This window comes from Epargyreus clarus, unplaced genomic scaffold (genome assembly GCF_041222505.1).
Source record: "Epargyreus clarus isolate Ecla_fem2 unplaced genomic scaffold, WU_Ecla_fem_2.2 ptg000026l, whole genome shotgun sequence".
Taxonomy (NCBI): Eukaryota; Metazoa; Arthropoda; class Insecta; order Lepidoptera; family Hesperiidae; genus Epargyreus; species Epargyreus clarus.
This window is the reverse complement of record NW_027332233.1, coordinates 16,302,262-16,327,949: the sequence shown is the minus strand read 5'-3', so window position 1 is coordinate 16,327,949 and position 25,688 is coordinate 16,302,262. Positions and strand designations below refer to the sequence as shown.

The 25,688-nt window shown below is 35.6% G+C and overlaps 2 protein-coding genes across 5 annotated transcripts; one reads left to right on the top strand and one right to left on the bottom strand.

The window, feature by feature from the left end:
* Positions 1-38: 38 nt before the first annotated feature.
* Trxr1 (Thioredoxin reductase 1) lies at positions 39-23,752 on the bottom strand. Of its 4 annotated transcripts, XM_073088103.1 has the most exons (9): positions 23,626-23,752; positions 21,857-21,925; positions 11,535-11,755; positions 4,267-4,627; positions 3,732-3,960; positions 3,351-3,438; positions 2,584-2,834; positions 2,012-2,203; positions 39-1,442 (listed from the first exon to the last, which is right to left on the bottom strand). In XM_073088103.1, the coding sequence occupies exons 1-9, from the start codon at positions 23,672-23,674 to the stop codon at positions 1,313-1,315; spliced, it is 1,590 nt and encodes a 529-aa protein (XP_072944204.1). In that variant the 5' UTR covers positions 23,675-23,752; the 3' UTR covers positions 39-1,312. The 4 variants fall into 4 exon arrangements, with proteins under 4 accessions (XP_072944204.1, XP_072944207.1, XP_072944205.1 ...); XM_073088106.1 differs by lacking the exons at positions 21,857-21,925; positions 23,626-23,752 and adding an exon at positions 13,214-13,385; XM_073088104.1 differs by lacking the exons at positions 21,857-21,925; positions 23,626-23,752 and adding an exon at positions 12,873-13,007.
* On the top strand, positions 13,063-15,902 carry sni (SDR family oxidoreductase sniffer). Its single transcript, XM_073088108.1, has 5 exons — positions 13,063-13,196; positions 13,834-13,885; positions 13,980-14,170; positions 14,875-15,024; positions 15,387-15,902. The coding sequence occupies exons 1-5, from the start codon at positions 13,080-13,082 to the stop codon at positions 15,609-15,611; spliced, it is 735 nt and encodes a 244-aa protein (XP_072944209.1). The 5' UTR covers positions 13,063-13,079; the 3' UTR covers positions 15,612-15,902.
* Positions 23,753-25,688: the final 1,936 nt, after the last annotated feature.

The window sequence follows — 25,688 nt, the reverse complement described above, 5'->3', positions numbered from 1 at the left end:
TTTATTTTCAACGTTTTTAAGTTAAAAAAAAACGCTAATTAAAAATATATCGTTTTATTCAAGAATTAGATCACAACAATTACAAAAAAAGACGAATATTGAATTAATATAATAACCTGTTGTTAACGGGCGGGGTAGTTAGACGAGTAATACTGTGTTTGAACCCGGGGTCCACAAGACCCAGGCATTGTGTAGTTAGTAATATTAATTGTAAACAGCATAAACAATTACTATATTCGATTATTCCTAATCCCACACTAGGATTCCCTGCTTCGTGAGCGTGTTGGACACGGACAAGTATACAATGAACAAAAAGCACAAATAACTAGAGCAGTAATTCATAATTTAGATGATATGGAACCCTTTGCTTGGCACTGGTATGGTAACACAGGACTATGTCATCATAAACAAGTTGAAATTATACATGGTGGGTCTGTAACAAAATAATGGGGCGATTTGTTATGCAAGATACAGATCGTTTGTATAAATTTTATTTCAGCCGTCTTTACCACACAATCGGTAGAACAACGAAGGAACTCGAATTATATAGGCTTTCTATACAGAAGCAGTCAAAAATTTTAATGTTTAATTTTAATATGATTCGTGTTTTTGTCGCCACTCAGTGTACACAGAAAAGCTTCAAATTATAAAGATATAACAAAACGGTTTTAATGTTACTAGTGTAAAATATTCATTTATGACAAATTAATAATACGGAATGATGATTTACTAATATGGTACGAATGTTTTGAGCTAAAGCCCTTCTTTATTTCATAACATCAATATAACAGAGACAATTTTCATAAGTATCATTTTAATTCTTTAATAAATTTGTTCTTAAATATAAATCTGATACATTCATATTTATTCCAACTGGTGTCTTTGTACTATACACAGAAACAAATAAGGCAAGAGAATAATTGTATTGTACCCAAAACTCGCTCATACAATGTTATCTTTTAGAAAATAGGTGTTTTACAAAACTATAAAACTTGTGACAATTCTAGGGTGAAAGAATTATGAATAAACTTAAGCATTAAAGTTAGGTGTGAAAGCCACTCCGCTCAGTTACCAGAGGAAACCCACTTGATGAAACTCCGGAGTGAACTAGGAGTGTGGGGCAAAGTTTAACATAACTCTACAATAAGATAACATTACGAGCTAGTTATGGGGAAGTCGGGAGCGTTATGTAGCATTTAGTAGTGACTGTGATCAAACATTGATGACATGTGTTTCACAATTTATTTAGTTATGTACGTATGTGCAAGTATCGCTCCCGTGTTGTGCCCGTACGTTAGCGGTGTGGTGGCGCCTAGCTGCAGCAGGAGGCGGGGTTGGGGTCCTTGCCGGAGCGCTTGGTGATGTTGAGGCGGGTGAACTCCTCCGCCACCGTGGGGTGGATGCCCACCGTGTTCATCAGCTGCTCCATCGTAATACCGCACCTGGGGGGCAAGTGGTCAAGGTTAGGAATAGAATAATATATAGATTCAAAAACTTTTCTGCGCTTATGGCAAAGACACCACTGGCGAACATAACTACATTGCTATATTGAAAAGCTACCTAAGAATTGGAAATTTTTAACGATTTTATTTATAGATATTTAATAATTAGAATTAAAAAAAAACATTTTTTTGAAAAATAACTTCTAGTATAAATAAGTTCTAGTTTTTGAGGTCGTAATTTTATTAAATTTACTTAAAAACTAAAAAACTTTACTTGGAGAAATTGAAAAATGTCTTAGGAACGTTTCTGAAAACCGCTACAGGCGCAGAAAAGTTTGTCGGACTATAATTGTTATCGTCACCCACATACATCTACTAGATACAATAAATTATAAATATGATATTATGCTAAAAAAGTATGTACAAGATATTTGAGTAGAAATATCCGATTACGAATTTTTGAATACTTCAATTGGTTTGTGGTGTCCCTTAAAATAAAATAAGTATTACAGTGTTACAATGGTTACGTCGGTAGCTATAGCCGTAAATTAATATATGGCAACACTTACTTGACAGCAGCGGCGAAGCCCTGGATGACCTCCCCGGCGACGGGCCCCACGAAGTGCAGCCCGAGCACGCGCTGCGGGCCCTCGCGCAGCGCCACCGCCTTCAGGTAGCAGTTCTTGATGTTCCGCTGCGGGATAAAGAACTCCGTCGGCTTGTAGAACGCGTGGTACACCTCCACGGCATCCGCGCCGTGCCTGGTTGCGAAAAGATGCATTTTATAAACGTGTGATACGATAGGATGAACGCAATTATAAAATACAAACTAGGTTGGCAGCTAAGAATAAAATCCATTTTTTGTATTTGCACGTAGCACATAAAATAGTCCACTCCAAAGTAGAACTTTAAGCATTAATTGCTGTTTTATATCTATTTACTCATCTTTTCATTTTTTCATTCTTATCTACCCACTTTTCCGATGTATATATTATAGAATCCATGTCTACATACAATAAACATCCACATCGACCTCAATTTTTTTTCATCTACAGGCACGTCCACTTTCAATTCTTCCTTACACCTCTTTATAACAAGTCCACTAATCTACTTATTAAAACTCAACTGCTCCCCAACATACCTCTGCAAGGCTACCTCCTCGCTGAGTCCCACGCAACCGTACTCGAGCGGCGTGAACACTGTGGTCGCGACGTTCTCGTAGTCCATGAGCTGCGCGGCGTTCGCGAACATGCGGCGCGCGAGCAGGCGGCCCGCGTGGATGGCCACCGGCGTCAGCTCCGGCCGCCCCTCCAGCACGTCGCCCACCGCGTACACGTGAGGCACGTTGGTCTGCTCCGTCTCCGCTATTATCTTGCCGCTCTCTGACAGTGTCTGGAGACAAATATTACATCGTCATAAGCCCTTATCGTTCCATTGGTGGACGTAGGCCTCCCCAAGGTAACCGCGGACGAGTGCTATTAGCGTACTCGTGGTCCCGATAAATTACTTTCAGAGGAACACCGTGGAGTTTTAGTTTTAGTCGGTAAGAGTCCGGCATATCCTCTCCACTGCCCCAACAGCTGAGAGGAACCCACGAAGGGTTTCCCCACGAAAAAAAGGCCGTCCCAAGGTGTGCCAAAATAAAGTTAAGAAATATTTATGACATAACATTTGAGAATTTTCTGGTTTAGGATATAAGGGTATATGTTAAAAAATATATCATACCTAATCCAAAATATCATCATAGTCATAAATTACTTCACAATGAAGGATTAATAAGTAATGACATGAATGTGAGTCTGAAATCTATTAAACTAAACTATAAGGAGTAAACTTTACATCATTAGTTCATTTATAATTGCAACTGTTCATTTTGTTTCTATAATAAATTATGACATCCGAATTTACCTTAACACCCGCGGCCCCAAGGTTGAGTGCCGATGTCAGCGCGTACCTGCCCGTCGCCATAAGCACTGTGTCGAAAACATCTTCAGCTCTGAAAATATTACAAAGAAAAGTTGATAATATGGAAGCATTTTAAATCTCGAACTTTACTTTTAAAGTTCTCTGTTCGCCGATCTATGTGTACCGTCTAGACTAAACGAACGATAAAACAATACAGAAGCGGATTGGAGTTCTATTGAACTCCAATGCGCTTCTGTATTGTTTCTTTCTATCTTTGTCCTCGGGGCAGGTCCTCAGCGTAACAACGCATTTATTCCCGACCTGAAGTATCTATTATTTCAATTTCACAAAAAGAAAAGTATGGAACAGAAATGAAAAACTCACTGCTCCCCAGTCTCAGTGTTAGTCCAGCGCGCTTTCAGCTGTCCGTTTTCAAGTTTCTCGACGGAGAGCGGCACGCAGCGGTGGTGGAACTTGACCCCCTTCTCCTCCATCTCGCTGGTCACCATGCGCGCCATCTGCTGGTCGAAGCCACGCAGCGGCACCGACCGCACGAGGACCGTCGCCGGGTAGCCCAGGGAGTTCAGGAAACCAGCGCATTCTAAACCGATATCTGGAAATTATATAAATGTAAATCGGTTAGTTTACTCAATAATCAGTGTATCAATATCGTCTTGGCCAAAATAGCGACCTTAACTCTACACTTTGAGAAACCTGTGCCAAGAAATGGAACAATAACAGAATAATAAATATAAAGCTTGTAATAGTGATACTCTTTAAAATAGGTACATATGACAATGTGAAATCAACTGTCGCAAGATAAAGTTTACAATAAGGTTAAAATTTTAGAATATGTAAGGTATTTTCCTGACAGCCGCTAACCAAATTGCGCTAATTTACTTTAATAAAGTGAACTTACATCCAGCACCAACAACAAGAGTCTTCCCGGGGGGATTGCTTAAGCTAAAGATGTCGTCACTGCTGATGCAGTATTCGATGGCACCAGGAATATCGGGGTAATGCGGCCGGCCGCCCACCGCGATCACAATATTCTTCGCGGTCAACTCCTTCGTACTACCATTCTTTAGTGTACCAACAATTGTGTGGGGATCCTTGAACGCGCCAAGAGCATTAATATAGTCAATTTTCTTATCCCTAAGGTCCACTCTCGTCACCCAGTTTACTGATTTGATGTGGTTTTGTACTGATTCTGTTAACGCCGCCCAGTTGATTTTGATTGAGTCCAACGAAGGCACCTCCCAGCCGTATGAGACTGCTTCCTGGAATAATTATGGGATATACATTTTTACATTATGCATTACATAATATATGTGTAAAACCGTACTATAAAATAAGTATTTATCAATTTATGATTGATTTATTTAATAGTATTATTATCAGCGTACAGCAAAGTTAAAGAATGTGTTTGATAATAGGATTTTAAAATCGATTTAAAGTTTTTATCTAGTTCTTGAGCTAGAGAACGAGACCAATCGAGGCATTAATGTTACGTGGTTGATACATCTAACAATCTGATGTGATAAAAAACTAATTGAACTCAATATCAATCAGCGTCGTCTAGATTATTGATTATATGTTTGACTACATGGTATCATTAAAAAACGCATATTCAAGCGATTGATTTTTCAAAATTTGTCAATGTAACATATTGAACGTTCTACACTTCTCTTACGTAAAATACCTTAGAGCTTACGCTACTCGGTACTCGGTACTCGCGCTACTCGGTAGCGCCCCCGACACATGGAAAATCGAATTCTATGACACATGGAAAAGCATACATTTTTTTACCTGAGTTACACGAGTATAAATAATAATAAATAAGCAACATTGCAATCTATCGAGCGTGTGTGAACGTGACGTGTGGAATAATACACGAGGAGATAATCAACTGCCCTATTATAATAGCAACTGAGTCATTATACAGCGAACACGTTAACTGATGCACATCATCTTTGCAACTTGATCAGCTTTAGGATAAATAAATAGGTGGTATAGTCCGCGTAGAACTGCTAGTCCGCTTTGAATATAGAAAAGATGAAAGAAAAGAAATAAGAAATGAATCGCGTAGGACGCCTCATAGGCAGCCGGAGTCAACAACTCCACACCCTTCCACTACGCAAAGCAACGCAAGAACTACTTTACGGTTGAAAAAGTTGGCGGAGGTACCTTCCCGGTGTGATTGTACTGGTTCTCATTCTACTCTACCTAGTTTTCAGTTGTATTCTCATATAAAGGGTGCGGGAGGGCTAGGAGGTAGGGAGTGGAGGGGAGATACTTATTAAAGGGGGCATAATAAAATCGCTCTAAGGAATAGCAACGCATCTGTATCCGACCTAGGTTAGAACACGAATCCCGTTTAAAGTTGATTAGAGATGCGAGTGGGCGGCAGTGATCACTTACCATCACGGGCCGTGCTCGCAAAAAAATATTTAAGAACGGGATGCTCCTAGTTCTAGTTTTTATAATTCAAGATAAGCATATAAAGTTAATTTATAAAAATAACCAAAGGATATTTCATTATACCTAGTTGACCTTAAACCGCCTAATTGGAGTGCTATAGATCAAGAGGGTTCGTTGACCTTTCTTAGACATTTCATAATCTATAATAATACCACAGAGATTTTTAAAATGTTATGATTGTACTGCAAAGGCGTACGATTTTATTGTGGCTTATAGCGCGTTCTCTTTAGACTTAGTAGCCTTTTGGAGCGCTTTTGATTCGGACATTTTTGCACAAAGAGAAAGTCCATCAGTTCATTAACTGCAACTATGCTTACTATAAATAAAAAAATGCCATTCTATTGCGTAACATCTTCGAGTTCTATAGATACTAAACTATAAACTCTTAATCATCCGGAGTACTTCGACCACTTAGAGGCCACAACACGCGAAATAGATCTAATTCCATTAGGGCCACCATGAGTAGTTAGCACGACACCCATTAATGTCACGCTGTTACTATATACGGAGTGGCACCTCTCTATTTTTGTGTCAACAATATTTCAACAGTATTTGTATACTGTTGAAATATTGTCACTATAAGTATAACATTTATCTTAGGAGCATGAAAAAATTGCGAATATATAAGCTAGTTTGTATAAGCCAGCTTCTGATCATATGCCTACGTTTTTAATAAAAAGCCGGATTTTAGTTAAAAGCCTAACCTAAAGTAAAAAAATCAGTACCAGCTACACCAATGGGTCATGAAAGATAAGGATGGGAAATACCGATGGTTAATGGTCATTTATCCTCAATCATAAAATATATCTTAATTTTAATATTTATTGGAATTCCACATACACAAGTTTTCCGGACGCTTACACATTTTTTATCCATTCATGTAATAAGGAATACCTAAAAAGGGAACAATTACAACTAATTCCATGAAAATCTTTGGAGTTTACAGTTCGTATCATACCCAAATGAATCATACGTTTGAAACCTTCGTGTATGATTGATGTATTGCATATTGGCATTATGCCGTGGCAGGGAAATATTAGACTACCTATATTTACTTCGCTCGTTTTATGGGTTATTGTGTGATAAAAATAGGTAAAACCACTGCAGCTCATGATAATTATTGCCTTGAAAGGAGGATACAATAAAGTGACCACCGTACTAGACCACTATCGACGAAGAGAAGGGTGGTAGTGGTACAGCACAGTCAGAACACGGACAGGCCTGTCTTATCATAAAATTAAAAAAAAGAAGCTAAGTATTTCATTCAATTTTCCCCTAATCTAAACACTTCAAAGTCCTGTTGTTACCGATTTTAATGTACAGTTGTATTACATTGTCACTTACAAGTATCCAAAAACAACTTTATTATACTCGTACTCCTATAAATATGTCACAATCTGAACTACTTACCAAGGTCATCTACTTTCACTTACCAATGGAAGTACAACTTCTTAGTACACAAGCATCTCAAAAATCTCTTACGTTCCAACAGATCAATGTGTTATGCAACTTTCGTTTGCAATTCGTTTAGGTACACCCGTTATTCATAAGCAAAATCAAAGTATCGCATAATATAGGAAAATTGCCTACAAAACTTGGACATATGACGAGTGCTGCATTTAGACGTCGTGAAATTTCGGTCTTTGGTAGAAAAAAAATTAAAATATTGATTATTAATACCGGGCAAAAACTGTTGAAGTAGCAAACTCCGCACACTACACACAAACTTTTGGAAATATACCTACAGACATAAGGCAGAAATATAAGGCTTTCTTTTGGAACTGCCTCTGTTCAATGGTGTGGAAATTAATGTGTCGATCTCTGATCGCCATTAGTGTAATGCGATCGCTTATTGCACAAGACTGTTGTTATATTGTGTATAAAATTATTGTAGGCAAGTTGTTCCATCTTACATATGATTTGCCTCAAGTCAAGTGTAACCAAAACTTCGAAATGATATTCTACCTTCATATAAATTCCAGACAGAAACAGCGACAAGAACAATGAAGCGTAACAATTCTTTTTGGGCAGAATTTTCCAAGCGTAACTTTCCTAAGTTACGAGTACTTTGCAAATGTTCTCAGACAAATTGTAACACAAAACGATCCATATTCCGGAGTCGTGAAGGTTCTATCAACACGCATAAACCCTGAGTAACCACGTTATGATCTATTTTTATCATCAGTGCGTAAACAGGAAGGACGAATTGACAAATCATCATAGTCTCATAGAGCATTACTAGGATATATAAGTTATTAATTATCACTTTTTCCATATATAGTATGTTGTTTCCGATGACGACACACACCAAGTATTTACATAAATGTAAATATAGTACAAAGGTACTTCATATTATGTTAACATGACTTGCAAATAATAATAGCTTCAATCTTAATTTTAATTGACACGCAATAAAACGTAGTAACGGAAATAGTAATCTTCACACTACCACGTGGAAAAGTTACAACAAGTAATTACTGTCTTACTACTGGGCAAGGGATCTCCTATCAACATGAGAAAGGTTCAAGTTTTTGTCGGATGTGTATAATTTACACACCCTTAACAATTTTATGATGAGGAAAGAGGAATGGACAAAAAAGGGTAAAAAATGTGATGTACTTATTAAATCCATTATTTTCTTATTTTGGATTTAATTCAATCAAAGTGAGAAATGAGAAGGTTCATTACATCACGACCGGGCTAAGCAAAGGATAGTAAGCAGTAGAGTTCAGACCTCAGACCAAGTTACTTGGATCTTCTCTAGATCTCACCATTTTGAAGAAAGTATAGAAGAATCTTATCAGGACTACCTAAATGTATTCGGAGTTAGGTAAAGCACTGTAAAACTCGGTAGATAAGTTAACTTTTTATGACAGCCCCTCTGAAAAGTTACGTTCGCCAATAATATGATGATACCTTTAATCTGTTGAGAAGACCCTTTTCAAAGTTATGCGCGGTCACGACAAAAACTCTACGCCTGGTAAATTATGTTAATCCACCGTTACAGCCTTGTACGACAAGCGTGAGAGCGTAATCCAATCCGAACGTAGAAACAATGTAACCGTTTATACTCCTTATACTCAACATAATATATTATGGTTATCTCCATAGATCTATCACAGTCCCACTGCTGAGCGCTTGGCTCCTATCAAAACAAAAAAATACAGATTAGTAGACTTCACGCACCTTTGAGTAAGTAATGCAGAACTCTTCGGCATGTTGGGCTCCTTCACTACGAATATAATACACGCACCACGCGCACATCCGATGCGATCCGATCCGATGCGATTACGCCTATTCAACCTTTTTTTTACTAGGAGGAAACCTTCAAGAGGTACCAGATGCCGTGGGAGCGACGCCGAGTTATGTGGGACTTTTACCGGCGGTCCTCGGCGTGTGGTGGAGAACTCCGGGATCTCCAACGGAACACAAACGGGGTCCTACTAACGCGATGCCCTTCTATCGGGCGTTGCCCTAAGGGGAGCAATTTACGCTTCTATCACATCCTCTGGTGATTACAGCGAAATGTGACCACACAAAAAGCTGGGCTGGGGTCGCTTGCTGGACGGTTTGAACCCCCACTCTTACCGCCCGCAACCCCGGAAGCCCCGTTTAGTTGCTTCTTACGATAGGCAGGGGATACCCTCGGCCTATTCTTATCCCGGGACTACAGGGAGAACGCCTATTCAACCTATAAGTTTGGATTTTAAGACCAGCCCTTAGAATGGGTGAATCGATTCATAAGAGCGTTCTATGTGTCTATATCTCTATAGTAGATTTATTCAACTTTACCACCATTGAAACGGCTTGTACAATAACACTGAAAGCAATATTGCCTCGATGAGTCGAACAGCTACGTCATAATGTCACGTCAGTGTACAGCTTATCGAATTTTCAATATCCTTGACGCGCTCGGCTCACCGACAACAGTTTTCCAGCAACATTGAATATTAATGTCATGTTACTATCATGGGAGTTTAATGTTACTACCCCAGCGAGTCTTTTTTTATCTTTATCCTACTAATACACACGGATCCTCACTACTGGGGGAGATCTGAAACATAGTCCACTACACTACTGTTGGAGTAGGATTGGTAAAGGAAGGTATAAATTAGTGACGTTCCAGACAATATATCAGAATTATACCAGATTGCGGAGGGTAATGTTTTCGAGTGCATGTACGTCCCATTATTTGACACGCCCTACAGTCTAAATGGCTTGACGGATTTTAACATAAAAGATGTCGTTGGATTTCTCTAATTTCTTCACCTTTTCATTCATTATTAATAAGCAAACTGTTTTTTTGTTTTTATAATAATTTCTAGTTACTCACAAGATTCTAAGACAAAAGTAACAAAAACTGTACATTAATAACAACATAACACAGACTGAAGGAATATTTTAGAGTACCTTTATTTACTCTCGATTTATTTTTATCACAAGATTGTTAAGACAATAGGATGAGCCATATCGCCTACAATGCTGCAATCAATTCGCTATCAGGTGCAGGTATTTGAATACAAAACATAATAGAATTTAAAATACTCCTTTATACCTAGTACACTTACTTAATGTTTTCTAACGACTGTGTAGCAATGACAGAGTATGGCCAACATTTAATGATAAGTTTTTAATCTATCTAAGTGTCCTTACGTTAATAAAATTATTTAGATTGTTGTCATAAAATGCGGCCTATATAAAGTGATGTATATTACGATTCTCTTTGTGATAAGTATAATCTTAGTAACAGAGGTAAAAGATGATTACCAAAATATAGGATTGGTTTAAGGTTTTTTTTTATTTCTAAACAGCTTGACTGCATTATATTCGATTAAAAAAATACATCATGTTTTAAAAATAATAACAATTCAGTCATGATCATTTAACCTACTTAAATGTACTATAAAGTGTATAGATATTTCTAGAATTAAACAGGTATTTAAAAGGGCAGTGAACCATACATCTGATCCTAATTTACATCAGTTCAGAATGTAATGTGATTCACATTATTGATAAGGTGGTAATACAATATGAAACATAAACAATACTATTAAATGATTTCAATAACTGTTGTTATTGACATCAATACAAAACCAATGTAAGGTGACCTACCACTTTCAGGGGTATGACTCACAAGTGGCCCTTGTACTGTTATACAGACGAGTTATAAGTGATATTTTTCACTGGTAGTTTTTAACCAACAGTATTAAAAACAATCAGAGATACTTAAAAAATATAAATCATATTTAACCAAATTAGGAATGTTTGAATGAATAATAATTGGAGTTGACACAGTATATGGAAGCACATAAGTTATAGACAATTTAATAACACATAAATAATATCCTCAAACTTCAAAACTCTAAGATTATGAAATAATAAAAGAAAATAATATATGAAACATCATTCTTACATCATTTGAGTTAATACTTCAGGGGATATGTCAGGAACAGGTTCAAAGGATAGGAGGAGGAAGGAGAGTCCAATGGTTCAACACTTACCACCTATAACCAAAAATAAATCTTAAAAAATATTCACTAAAAAAATAACAATTATAAGGGTTGTTTTTAAAGCTATTTTTTTTTTAATTTCATAAGCTGTAGTATACAAAATAGTAACAGTCACAGATTTTAGAACTTAAATGTTTGCTTCAATGAAATTGCAATGTTGCTTATTATAACACTACAAAACATTTATGCTACTTACATGTATGCTCTCTCCAAGTATTGCAGCCTGGTGCATTAGCTTCTTCGGTATACATCCCACATTGACGCACGTCCCACCGAGACCCCATTTTGTCCCCTGGGGGGAGGGTGTCACAAAATCCAACACAGCAACCTTAGCACCAAGATTCACTGCTTCTTTTGCACAGGCCAAACCTCCTGACCCACCACCGATGACGGCCAAGTCATAGTCATATGTCCCATCTAAAATGTGCATAATGTTTCCACATTAACATCCAGATCTTTATACAAACAGTGCAGAGTTAGTGCGTATTAGGCAAGTGTTTTGCTGTTTTTATAACCCTATATTGATATTAGCTTTACCCATCAATGTAATATGTTCATTAAAATTACTTGTTATTGTAATTTGTGAAAGTAAACATATTACCGCACCAAATTAAAACCAATAAACATTTATTATGTTATTGAATACTTTTTTTCAATACAATATTAGCAACGAAATTACTAGAATTTAATCTATGATTCTTTAAAATTAATCACAGCATAACAAATTATATGTATTTAAAAAAGTATTTTTACATTTTAAAGATTGCCCTCCTAATTGTTTTCTGACAAATATTATGATGAAGCAGATTATATAAGGCACAAAATGTCTGTTTAACCTGAACTAACTCCTGTGTGATGTACAGTGCACTGTAAAAGCAAAATAATATAAGGCGACAGCACGGGTGCCCAGGGGAATGTATCACTGTACCTGGCTCTACCACTACGGGAGTAACCGACTGGCTCTTTCGGCAACAGATCCAACCTGCCATGACGGCCAATCAAAAGAAACTTAGTTGGTACACTGATATCATTTCATAGTTCTGATAACATTTATTTTACTATGGGCTGTTTTATTACGAGATAATGTAAATTAAAGATAGTGTATTATTATAGATTTGTAAGAAAAGTATGTATCACAAATAAAAAACGTGAATACTGATAAATGATCACTTAAAGATTAGGCAATTATAGATTAATTAATTAGGAAAAATACTTTAGTTTATGTATGTTTAATATGTTTACAGACAAAATTTCACTACATGACATCATAAACAAGATTTAAATTTTGAGAAAATGTATATATAGTACAGCAAGGAGACATTGGGAAAAAATTGTTTTACAAGACAGAAAACAAGTAATACAATAAAACTAAGTCGAAATAGTAAAATCGAAGTCGTAATTAAAGCGAAATAGTACTTCGATCAATAGATAATAAGGATTATTACACCTTGAATGTAGGTTAACTGTACCGGGAAGGTTAGACGGCAATCGACGAATCAAGGCTACAGTTTAAGATTGTGGAAACGAGACTTACTGCTGGACAGCGCACGCCGTGCGACCACCACTATATTCCCGATACGATTTATCGGCCTTGCAAAAATATTAATCCTCAAGAAATTATTGAACATTGTCATTTTGACGTCAATCCAGTGACAGAGACAGGAAAAATCACACGACAAGCGAACGAATCAAAACTTTCTAACAAACGTCAAGGAGTTCAGTGAGGTTAATAATTTATAAAATGAAATCTGTACTTGTTACTGGTGCGAACCGGGGTCTAGGCCTCGGCATGATCAAATATCTCACTAAAAACGACAAGGCTGACAAGATATTCGCCACCTGCAGGAATGTTTCGGAGGTAATTAGTGCGCTTACCTATTGGTGCCATTTTACTTTAATACTTTGCACTTTAATTTAATTTTCGTCACTGTAACACTGTCACTCGTAACGTCCACGTCCACTAAGCACCAAACTATTGATGACTGCTTCGGTTAGAGCAGCGTAATTTAAAAGAAGCCTACTACTAGGCTTTTAGCAACGTTCGTTGCTCGAAGTGGCTCGAACATACGATGCGAGAAAGAGACGGCGACTGGCTGTCCGTCCGTGCATGACTTGACACATGACGTCATCGTGACATGACGTATCATTGCGGGTACAAACACACGGTTCTCGTATCTTACTATTAGTACTATGACTTGCTAGATATTCAAAAAGCATGTTAACGTTGCACAATATTTTCTTTGCTAATCAATTTCGTTATTTTATATTTTGTAATGAAATAGCAAAGTGCACGAATAAAACTATTGAATACTAAAATTTTGTGTTTGCTTATAGCTGTAATTCCTGTAATAATAAAAATATTATAACAGATGCTTATTACATACACAAATAATATTTTAGTGCAATTTTAAATAATATTATAATAGTTATAACCAGTCTGTTTTTTTATTTGAAATATGCGAGATTATTAAAATACTATTAAATTTGATTTTCAGGAGCTTAAGCAAATATCACACGACCATAAAAATCTGCACATCCTGCATTTAGGTATTGAGACGCAAGAAAATAGTATACAAATTAATTAAAGTTTTATTTATTAAAATAAGTATTAACTTACTATATTTTATGTTTATAAAAACAGATGTTAAAGACACGTCTAACTACGAGGACATAGCGAATCAAATAAGTAAGACGGTTGGAAATGAAGGCTTAAACCTCTTGATTAATAACGCCGGAGTCACTACAAAGTTTACTAAACTCAATTTGGTAAAAGCTGAACAACTTCTAGAAAATTTGGCAGTCAATACAATAGCACCTATCATGTTGACAAAGGTATAAACTTATCTTACGCTTAGGAACATTTTTGCTAGGCGATCAAGATCAGGACAACTGGGAGACCATAATACCTAAATGGGGACAGTATAATGGATTCAACGTTTTATGAAGCGCGATAAAAACTGGCTGTACAACATTTACCAAATATCTAGGCGAAATGGCGAATGTGGTTAGCGCGAACAATTTTCCGATTTCCTGTAACGTGGCGTCACGTGTAGATGCTTACCCCAATGTGTACCTACCCCAATTTGTGGCGGTGGTACCGCCGGAGTCGAACCACGAAGGGTTCTACTACCTTCTGAAATATGACTTAATAATAGGATTATGGCTTAATAGTATATTTCGTATTTTTAAAGATTTAATAAAATTACAATCTTTACAGAACACACCACCACACCTTTTTCTGCCCAATATCAGTCGTGTTATGCGTATTTGTGTTTTGGGTTGGGTGAGTTAAGTAACCGATAGAATACTCAAATGTAATCGTAGAATTGAAATTGAAATCATAAGTTTACTATAACTCTTGAAACTGAATAATACAATGAACCACTGCCCTTCTAACCACTAGTCAGCAGTTCTGTTGCGGGGCAGAGAAAGGTGTGACGGTTTTAAGACTTCAGATTAACCAGGATGGATCCCACCACCATCAATAGCTACGTTCAAAATTACTGTACAATAATCCAAGTATACATTCGTGACAGACGCTTCATCCTCTATTGAAACAAGCATCAGAGGCAAACAGTGACAAGCCTATGGGAGCTCAACGTGCCCTTATAATTAACATGAGTTCTATACTCGGATCCATAGAAGCTAATGACCAGGGCGGTTTCTACCCGTATCGATGTTCAAAGGTAAACTTGCAAATCAATCCCGCCATTCCTTAAGTAGGCTGAATAAAGTACCAATGACAAGGTCTCACTTTCATGATAGATATATTAATATAAAGTCTGTAAATCCTCGGAATTATGAGATGCCTATAGAAATCACCATTCATCACTTGTTTTTGATAAGTTACGATTAATGTAACTTGGTTTAAGGATTACAATTGTTCAATACTTTTCCAACTCTAGCGATCGATAAAACGTAACCTTTTATGCCTCTTTAATAATTCATTAAAAGGATTGGTATGGCCTTCGACAGTTCAAGTCCAGTCGATCAATTTATTTAAGTGTAGGTATTTTTAATAATACCAATTCAACATTAACTGTTTCAGGCAGCCTTGAACGCAGCTACAAAATCTATGAGTATTGATTTGAAGAAGGACAAGATTCTCGTAGCCTGTGTTCATCCAGGGTGGGTAAGAACAGATATGGGTGGCAAAAATGCCCCTCTAGACGTCGAAACTAGCATTTCTGGACTTTTTGCCACCATAGATAAGCTGGGTGAAGAAGACAGTGGCAAATTTTTACAATACGATGGCAAAGTTCTGCCGTGGTGAGGAATGTATACGAATCTTTCCAAATTAAAAGTACATGTGTGCCGAAACGACGATATTAAGATACTATAACAGCTTAGTAAACAAAATACTGAAATATGGCGGGGATAAATAAGATTATTCTTGTAAGGTGAATTTTGTATACCTACGAAGAAATGGCTCAGCCATCAGCTAGTACACAAATAGGAGTCGCCGCATGCAACCTATAGTGAGCCCCCCACCGTTTAAAAATATATTTTATTAAGCAAATCATTTATTTCTATGTCAATAAATGAAACAAAGTTTTTAAGTAAATTATTGTTTATCCTGGATCGTTTAATTTTCCTGATTTCATTTAAAAAATGTGTTGTTCATGAAACAGTTAATTACCTACCTACGCAATTTTTACACCGTTATTATCATGCTATTATGCGACATCTACATAAGATAGGTAAAGTCTTACACAGTTGAATACTAATTGATCACCTTTAAAACAGCAACTACAAGTACATACAGTCGTGGTCAACTAATTAGGGACACTCTTTGGTTAAACCGAATTGTGAATTTATTTTTATTTTCCAACGAGTCTAAACCATATTCCATATCTCTTACATGTAAGTATAATTAGTCATTTATGTGCCCGATTATACAAACAATAACAACTTCTTAAACATTAAACCTCTTTACAGTATAGCTGATAGATTATCGTAGTGCTATTTGTTCAAATAATGCTGGCTGGCCATTTAATTAGGGACACTGAGATATTGCGTTCTATTTTCAAAATTTGAATCTCAATACTTTTTTACTTCTTCTCATTGTTTCGTGGTAGTTTTGGCGACAATCCCGATATTTTTTTTAAGTTTTGAAAAATATTTTGAAGAAAAATGGGTAAAAATAAAAGTTGCGATCCAACACTACGAAAAATTATCATGAAGTTTGTTGTCGAGCATGGTTGGCCATACCGAAGGATAGCAGAACATTTAAATTGTTCAAAAACTATGGTATACAATGCAGTGCAACATGTCAGACGCAATAACACAGATTTAAATGTGCCCAGAACAAAAAGATCGAGAAAAACAACTCCGCAAGAAGATAGAATGATAACCAGGTTAGCTAAGAAAGATCCGTTTCTAGGCTCTATTTTAATTAAACACGAAGTGTTTGCGACAGACGAAAGAGCTGGTGTCTCAGCGAGGACCGTTCGACGACGTCTGGTAGAAGCAGGGTTGTTCGGAAGAGTGGCTCGCAAAGTACCGTTGTTGAAGAAAGAACATAGAAATGCTCGTTTGGCGTTTGCACGTAAATATGGACATTGGACCTACGCCCAATGGCAACATGTATTATTCTCTGACGAGACCAAGGTTAATTTGATTTCTTCAGATGGAAGGCAATACGTACGGCGTCCAGTAAAAGCGGAAATGAATCCAAGATTCACAAAAAAGCAGGTGAAACATGGCGGTGGAAACATTAAAATGTGGGGTTCATTTTCTGGACGTGGAGTGGGACCTGTAAAGATAGTTCAGGGTAACTTAGACCAACATCAATACGAGGCAATATTGGAGGAAACGATGCTTCCCTATGCTGAGGAGCATCTCCTTATTATATGGACGTTTCAGCATGATAACGACCCGAAACATACCGCCCGTTCAGTCAAGTCGTTTCTTACCAGTCAGTCAGTATCGGTGCTAGATTGGCCAGCAAATAGCCCGGACCTTAACCCAATCGAGCACCTTTGGCACGAAATCAAGAAAAAAGTAGCCACTTATCGTACCACAACTTTAGATGAACTTAATGAAGCTTTTTGTGAGGCATGGGCAAACATTCCTGTCGAAACATGCCAGAAACTGATAATGTCTATGCCACATCGGTGTCAAGCGGTAATTACTAACAAAGGTTTTGCTACTGGGTACTGATTTTACACGTAATAAAATGGAGCTGTTAAAGATATTATAATACTGCAGATTATTAGTTTTGTTTAACTCTATTTTTCATTATAGTTTACTGTCCTTAATTAAATGTCCAGCTACAGAATTATACCTTAAAATTGAATACATGTTCAACCTTTGATATTAAATACTTTTTTCTATTTACTTATTCTTTTATTTACAGCCATTTAAAGCATAATAATCGGACCAAATTATGCAAATAATAGTTACTGAGAAATCAATAGGGTTTATTATTTGTATGTACATAACCGGTTATTGTTCTTCACTATCTTGCATGTCCCTAATTAGTTGACCACGACTGTATAATACATTGAATTAACTGCGCTTACTTGCTTACTCGTTTGATAATTAAAAATCACGAAATTGAAATATCGTTGTAATCAACACGATGTTATTTCTATTTGATGTTAAAAGTTCCACCCCTGATATTGTAGGGCTGCACGAACAAAAATAAAAGTTATCACGGTGCCACGCTTTTTATTTCGTCAATCCGTCTCCCTGAAGCCAAATCAATACTTGCTCTCCTTCGCTGTAGCAACGTTTGAAGAACGGCGGCGAAATTGTACAAACGTACTGACTCGAAATAGAACCAACGTTTTATGTTCATTGTAATGGACGTTATTTCTTTGAAACAGTTTGTTTCGAAACAATCATTCCACTGAAGAAAGCCTACAAGTCATAATTGTAAAGAATGTTTCCAAACAGAACTTTTATTTCAACAATAAAAACAGTTTATTTTAAAACACAATTTTATAAGAGCAGATTCTTAAGATCTGATTTAAGCATTACAAGAACATATCTATTTCTACCTTGTAGTAGCATTTTCAACGAGTATGTTCAATTAATTCTACAGAATGTTGTAATCTTATCCATCAAAAAAATCAAAAAGAAAAGCATTCGTCACCTAGGTTGTACCATACATTTTAGAACTAGATCCACAGCCTAGGTCCTATTTGATTTGTAGCACTGAATTAAAAAATAATAGTATCCGAGTCGAGTTCTATAACTATTTAGAACATGAAATTATTATATCCCACTCCAGATGCATTACACATTACACAATACAGTTACGAGTTACAATAATATAATGTACAAATCATTCTGCCAAGAGTGAAACGCCGATAAAGTAATAGAATAATAATAAACAATAATTTGCTGATTGTCATAAAAAACGTTACTTAGAAAATTTTAAATATGATTTTCCACCAGAGACGTGCGAGATACCTAAGCAGTGAACCAAGTCGTACTTAAGCTACGAAATTATTTAACAGTTTCCACTAAAGCTTAGCGGGTAGTCTGTGCTATGAAGAAATAAAAAGCGCGATAATATAATTTAGTACTTACCATATTCTGCACATATTAACGTACGAGTAGCTTCACTACTCGCGGTTCCTAAGCTCGCATCCGTCACATCAACCCTTAGTTCATATCCATATAAAAACAACTTTGTGCTTGTGCTTTAGCTGGCAGATCTCTAGTGGAAAAGCACCCAAAACATTATACATCTTCAAATACAAATACAAATACAAATACAAATCGTTTATTTGCTTAAATGTGGTTACAAAAGATGAAATGATTTTATAGATATCGAATCTCACATTTACCATTTTCGGTGTGCAAATTATTATTAGTTATAATTAATTACATTAAGATTTACAATAATTTAATATCATTATTCCGACAAGTATTAATATAAGTTACATATTTACGTCAATTTGCTTCAGATTACATTAGGTACACGAGTCAATAAATATAAATATAATATCATCTTATTCTATTTATGTCAGTTAATAACAATAATAATGATATCTCATCCCAAAAATTCTTTTATTGAGTAAAAACATTTTTCTGATAGCCAGTGATGAACATGTTTTTTGAATTTTAACAATTGTAATCTCTTTAAGTCGTCAGGGAGTCTATTGTAAATCTTTACACACATGTGGTATGCGTTCCTTGATCGCATAGCGGTTCTACTAATTGGCAGATAAAGTTTTTCGGGATGTCGCGTTAAAAAATTACAATTATCCTTCTTTTTATCAAATAGTTGCATGTGGGTTTTTACAAATATACAGACTTCATAAATGTACATACTTGCTAAGGTCAGGATTTTAAGGTCTTTAAAAAGAGGCTTACAGCTTGTTTCTGGAGAGACACCACATAAGGCACGAATACAGCGTTTCTGAGCTATAAAAGCTTTGTTATGATCTACCGAATTTCCCCACAGCAGTATGCCATATCTCAGATTAGAGGCTACATAACCATGATATGCCTTAAGAGCTGTTGGTAAGCTACTTATTTTTGGAAGACGCCATAATGGGTACACAAATCTACTTATTTTAGAGCACAGTTTATCTATGTGTTCCTTCCACGTGCAACACCGATCTAGATGTATCCCTAAGAATTTAATTGAATCTGTTTCAGCTATGGTTTCACTTTTGTATTTTATATTTAAATTAAGTTTATTTGAACCTCTGTTTCCGAATTGGATATATTTAGTTTTTGCCACATTTATTTGCAAATTATTATCATTTAGCCATACTACTATTTTATCAATTGTTTCATTAATTGTCTCATTGTAATTATCAGAGAGATTGTCAGGAATAACTAAAGCTATGTCATCTGCGAATAAAGAATATTGATAGTTTGAAGTTTTTGTAATGTCATTTATATATATGATAAATAGGAGAGGCCCTAAAATACTACCTTGTGGTACGCCTACTTTATTATATTTTATGTCCGATTTAAAATATTCTTCTTCAAGAGTGATAGGATTAACGCTACTTATTTCTACATATTGCTTTCGATCAACTAAATAGCTTTGAAGCCAGTCTAATGGACAACCACGGATACCGTATTTCTCACATTTCCATAAAAGAAGTTCGTGCGAAACAAAATCAAACGCTTTACTTAAATCAAAGAAGACACCAGTTGTTCTTACTCTTTTATCTACGCTTTGTAAGATACTATTAATAAGGTTAAAAGCTGACAAAGATGTGGATTTATTCTTACGGAACCCATTTTGATCCGGTGTCAATATATTATGTTTTTCAATAAAATTAGCTATTCGGACATATATTGCCTTTTCAAATATTTTGGAGAGTACCGGTATAAGAGCAATGGGCCTATAGTTGTTTAATAGTGATTTATCTCCTTTCTTATATATAGGTTTTATTACTGACGTTTTGAGTTTGGTCGGGAATATTCCAGATGTAAATGATAAATTTATTAAGTGGCTTAATATTGATGAAATTAGTTTTGATACATTTTTAATAACTTTGGTTGTTATATTGTCATATCCAACTGAGGTTGTACTATTAAGTTTCATTATAATTTTCAAAACTTCTATGTCATTTGTCGGTGATAAAAATATTGAATGGTTATTAATGTCCATTTTATGGTTATATGTCACATTAGTAATTACGTTACTTTGAGTCAAGTTTATAAAATAATTATTAAAAAGATTTGCAATATCAAGTGGTTCGTTCAAAATAGTATTATTATAACTAATGTTTTTAATAAGTTTGTCATTATTTATCATGACTGAATTGTCTTTAATCACATTCCACGATGCCCTGCATTTATTTTTAGAACTTTCTATAAATTTTTGATTGCATAATTTTTGAGCTGTTAGTAAACATCTTTTAAAAATTTTGTTATAATTAAGATATTTTCGCTTACATCCGAAGTTACGCTGTTTATAGTACTGATATCTAAGATTCCGTTTCGTATTCGATGATACTTTGATACCTTTACTTATCCAGTACAACCTATTGGTCTTTGGTTTTAGTTTAATTTTTTTGATTGGGAAGCAAAGATTGTAGAACAGTGTAAATAGATCATGGAACCTATCAAATGCTTGGTCTGCGTTGCTCTCGTCATATACTTCAGACCATGAGAGTTGAGAAATGCATTCGTGGAATTTTAACATGTTATCCTTATTGAAGTCTCTACGTTTTATATATTGCGCATAAGGAATGTATTTTTTTGTTTGTATCGGGACTGTTAATAGTTGTCCAGTATTATGGTCTGACAGGTTAAGATTTAGAGTTTCGCCTTGTGCGTGGGGAATGTTACTCAATATTTGATCTAGGCAAGCACAACCCCTCGTTGGTTCCTGGATGTGTATAATAAAATTAAACGCTTGAACCACTCTAATAAATTGTTCCTTTATATTTGTGTCTTTTAAAATATCAATATTAAAGTCCCCTGTTATCACAACTCTATGTTTTGTTTTACGGCCTAGGTAAAATAGAATTTTTTCAAGATGATCAAGAAATAATTCTACGTTACTATTTCGTTGTCTTAATTTGTGTAGGTACTTACCTTCTGCAACCGGTATTACGGATTCCCTCGCAATTAAAATGGAACCAAAATGTTTTTGCCGTGTGTTACCTGCAATGATATTAATAATATAATTATTTAATTTAGGTTTACGTATTATGTAAAGTCCTTGATTGATTTGAATAAAAAAATGCCTATAGATAGATTTTATCTATAGGCGACGAAAATGAGATGTTCTATCGTCATCATTTGTCTCAAAAGATCGCTAAAAAAGAACAAAAAAAATCCAATAGACATTCCTCCTTTAAATAGTGCCCAAATCAAATAAGTGCTACTTTTTTTTCGAGGGGGAAACCTTCAAAAGGTACCCTATGCCGTAGGAGCGGCACAGGGTACCCCCGGTGGACGTCCTCGACGCTGCGTAGAGAACTCTGGGATCTCCAGAGGAACGTAATCGGAGTCCTCGGTGAGCGTGACGTTCGCCACACCGTCAGGTGGGCATGACGGTATGCGACCACACATACCGCCGTTTTTCGCGGGGTCGCTAGCCGGGCGGTTCGAGCTCCCACTCTTGCCGCCCGTACCCCGGAAGCCCCTTTTACTCGCTTTTTACGATAAGCAGGGGGGTATCGTAGCCCTATTCTGGTCCCGTCAAATACCTACCTATTGCTTTAAATTTCATCAGGTTTTAACTCTGAACTTTACACGTTTTAAATTATATCTACTTTCTACGGCTGCTTGAAACTCTTCAAATAATAAAATATAATAGGATGACACTTAATGCTTTATTGGTTAATAGACGTGTAAATGGTATAACAATTTGCACCGTTCCATAGTCGTAGGTATTATTAACGTATATTTTTTCTCATAGGTGCGTTTACTTCTTAGTCTCTTTTGACCACTAACTAAAGCCAGATAAATTAGCAAATGAGATATTTTATCAAATAAATTAATGTTATTTGAGATTTTGTTTCTATATATTTTGTGACTCTAATCGTAAATCTTTAACTTTTAGATAAAAAAATATATACGCGACGAATAGATAGATAACCTCTCCTCCTTTGGGAAGTCGGTTAAACATGAAAGCAAAGTAGGCAACTTTTCGTTTTGGTTTCAGCGAGCGTCGTACTATATAATTTCATTCTGCGCATTATTAAAGCTCTTAATAGGCATAGCCGTTGCACGGTAAAAAAATGATGATTTTATCTATAATAATACATATTATAATTTCATTGTGCACGGTACCTTGTTATGTTACATTATTTATAAGCGCCTGCTTAATATGCGACTACCTAAACATGGCCTGTTTTATCTGCGTTCTTTCTAGAGCTACTTTTGTCAGCACAGGCGAATTTATACACTTATTTCACAATTTAATGTTACTCGTCATAATAACAAGCATAAAATAAAAGTAATAATAAGTATAAATAGTATTAAAGTTAGTTACCTATTTACTATTTTGTAACTTATTTAACTTTAAATTTGAATAGTCTAGATATTATATATTTCTGTCTATTACTAAAAGTTTAAGCACTTCTGTGTTTTGTTGACTGGTGTGACACAGGTGACATTCCAATTTAAATTATAAGGCTAAGTCATAGATTAGTAATACTCATCTATGGGCTAAGTATCTAATAAGCATTTATGATTATGAGTAATCTCAGGTAGAACTTGAATACTAGTAGAGCTAATAAGCATTGGCCGCTAGTGGCCAATAACCATCTAGGCAAGTGGATACCAGATTTTTACTTCAAATTTGTAAAATAATACACTCAATCGACTAGTATATCACATAGTAATTAATTCTTTACCAAATTTGTTGCAAGCATTTTTATTGAGACAAATTGATGTTAAGTCCATGTCAAGTACCTATTATATCTACTCTTATTCACTGAATATTAAACATATTTATTTGAAGTATGACCCATCTATGTAGGAGGTACTGTCACCTAAACAACTATCTATAAAATTGTCAGTTGCGTTTTATTTTCCTTTACTATATTGGCTTATAAACTCTTTAATTATATATCTTTACCACAGATAAACCATTGCTTTAATAAAAGTAGATAAATGAATCATAACATAACGTTTTGTTTTTTCTGTTCCATGGTTTTAACCAAAATAACGGTACATATCAGTGTCGCTTCTAATTGCAAGCATTGATCTATAACCTGTATAAAATGTCATTTATTGCAAGTAGGTATAACCATGAAGTTATAGGTAAATATGGAGAACACACTTCGAATACCTACTTGAAGCAAAACCTATGTATCACCATCTCGCTCTCTGTGGGCAGACCCTCTCTGTCTAAGTAGGGTAACCTTTATTTATTTTGGCACATAGGGCCAATGTTGCCACATTACCGAATCCTTAAGAAATGGGATTATAATTCGTAGAATTGCCAACCCAGATATGCATGTGACCTACGATTTTGGGATTTTCAATTGAACTAATCATAGTTCAAGTATTTATTTAAAGGTAAATTATTTGACAGTGTTTAACTTCTGGTTAGGCTAGTGTGGTTACTAATTCTAAGAATTTTCTAGGAGATTTAAAGAAGAAGATAGCAATACTATAGTCCACACTAGAAAGAGAGGTCGGCCCACAGAAAGCGGGATAGAGATACGTAGGTATTTGCCTCAAGATTTTGTTCTAAGTCTGGCCTCCATATTTACCTATAACTTCATGGGTATAACCACCCGATTGACACGAAATTGATTTAAATTTTATCGACAAAATTATGTCCATTAGGTACGGCACATACAGTTGGCTCCACTACTTGCAAAAAATCAAATTCCTCAACTACCCGTACTTCACCGGTCTATAATTTTTTAATCGATTACCGGTATTGATTGTGACACAGCATAAGGATCTATACCTATATTTTTACTGTGATTGTGGTAAGAAGGGCCAATTTCAAGACAAACTAAGCCTAGTTTTTACAGAGAATTTAACTTAAATGGTTAACGAATCCGTTATTGTCTGATAAATATCAACTGTAACAATAAATATTTGAATATTATCAAATTATCATGATTCATTCGTTGATATCAAATTTAAGCATAATTTCATGTTAAGCCCAGGTCTGGCTTTTGACCTAACATAAATCCCAAGTTCTTTTATGTGGTAGACGCTATGCTGTTCATTGCAGCGAATGAAAACTACTGGTCGCAACGAAAGGCAAGCTAGAAGCCGAAAGAACTGGTGGTGGTGCTCAGTGCCCAGTTCATCAATTTACATGGTTGCTATTTCATATTTATTGCAATTAAAATTTCAGACTATAATTGTTTTCAATTTTAACCGGCACGCCAATTTACAAAGGTTGCCAGCTTTAGTAGAAAGTAAATAAATATACTTAGTAAACTTTAATCAATCTACCTACGCAAGATTTATTTGCAGTAGGTACCCACTCAACCCTTTAATAACAACTGTGCCCCTCGTTCCCAAAGCATACAAAACATAAACAACTCTCTATTGCTAAGGAATTCAATGTTATCGTTGTCCACACAAAGTTCAGAATACATTGTACGTTCTCCAATAATGTCTCTAGCGTCGCCCGTTAAATGACCCTTGCAAAACTGAAATGTAATTGAGTAAACAGCTACTGTTTGGAGTCCCGTACCATTTTTATCGATACATCATTTCCTCTTGCGACAAAATGCGTAACTACAATTTACGAAGGGAAACTATATTTTATATGTTGATATTAATGATAAAAAAATATAGTGTACTGAAATTTTCCGTTATATTTACACTAAATAGTTATCTCATTGAAATTAATTATAGAAATTGAAAATTATATTTATTCATTAATTCTGGCCTTATCTGACAACATAGCAACATTAGCAACAGTCCAGCCGAGATGTAGGAAGTG

Bases quoted from the DNA above. Each gene is read 5' to 3' on its own strand.
- sni (XM_073088108.1), top strand. From the start codon at position 13,080: ATGAAATCTGTACTTGTTACTGGTGCGAACCGGGGTCTAGGCCTCGGC. The intron at 13,197-13,833 runs GTAATTAGTGCG...TTTGATTTTCAG, and splicing joins CCTGCAGGAATGTTTCGGAG to GAGCTTAAGCAAATATCACA. The intron at 13,886-13,979 runs GTATTGAGACGC...TTATAAAAACAG, and splicing joins TCTGCACATCCTGCATTTAG to ATGTTAAAGACACGTCTAAC.
- Trxr1 (XM_073088103.1), bottom strand. From the start codon at position 23,674: ATGGACTTAACATCAATTTGTCTCAATAAAAATGCTTGCAACAAATTT. The intron at 3,439-3,731 runs GTGAGTTTTTCA...TAATATTTTCAG, and splicing joins AACACTGAGACTGGGGAGCA to AGCTGAAGATGTTTTCGACA. The intron at 2,204-2,583 runs GTATGTTGGGGA...TTTCGCAACCAG, and splicing joins GAGGAGGTAGCCTTGCAGAG to GCACGGCGCGGATGCCGTGG.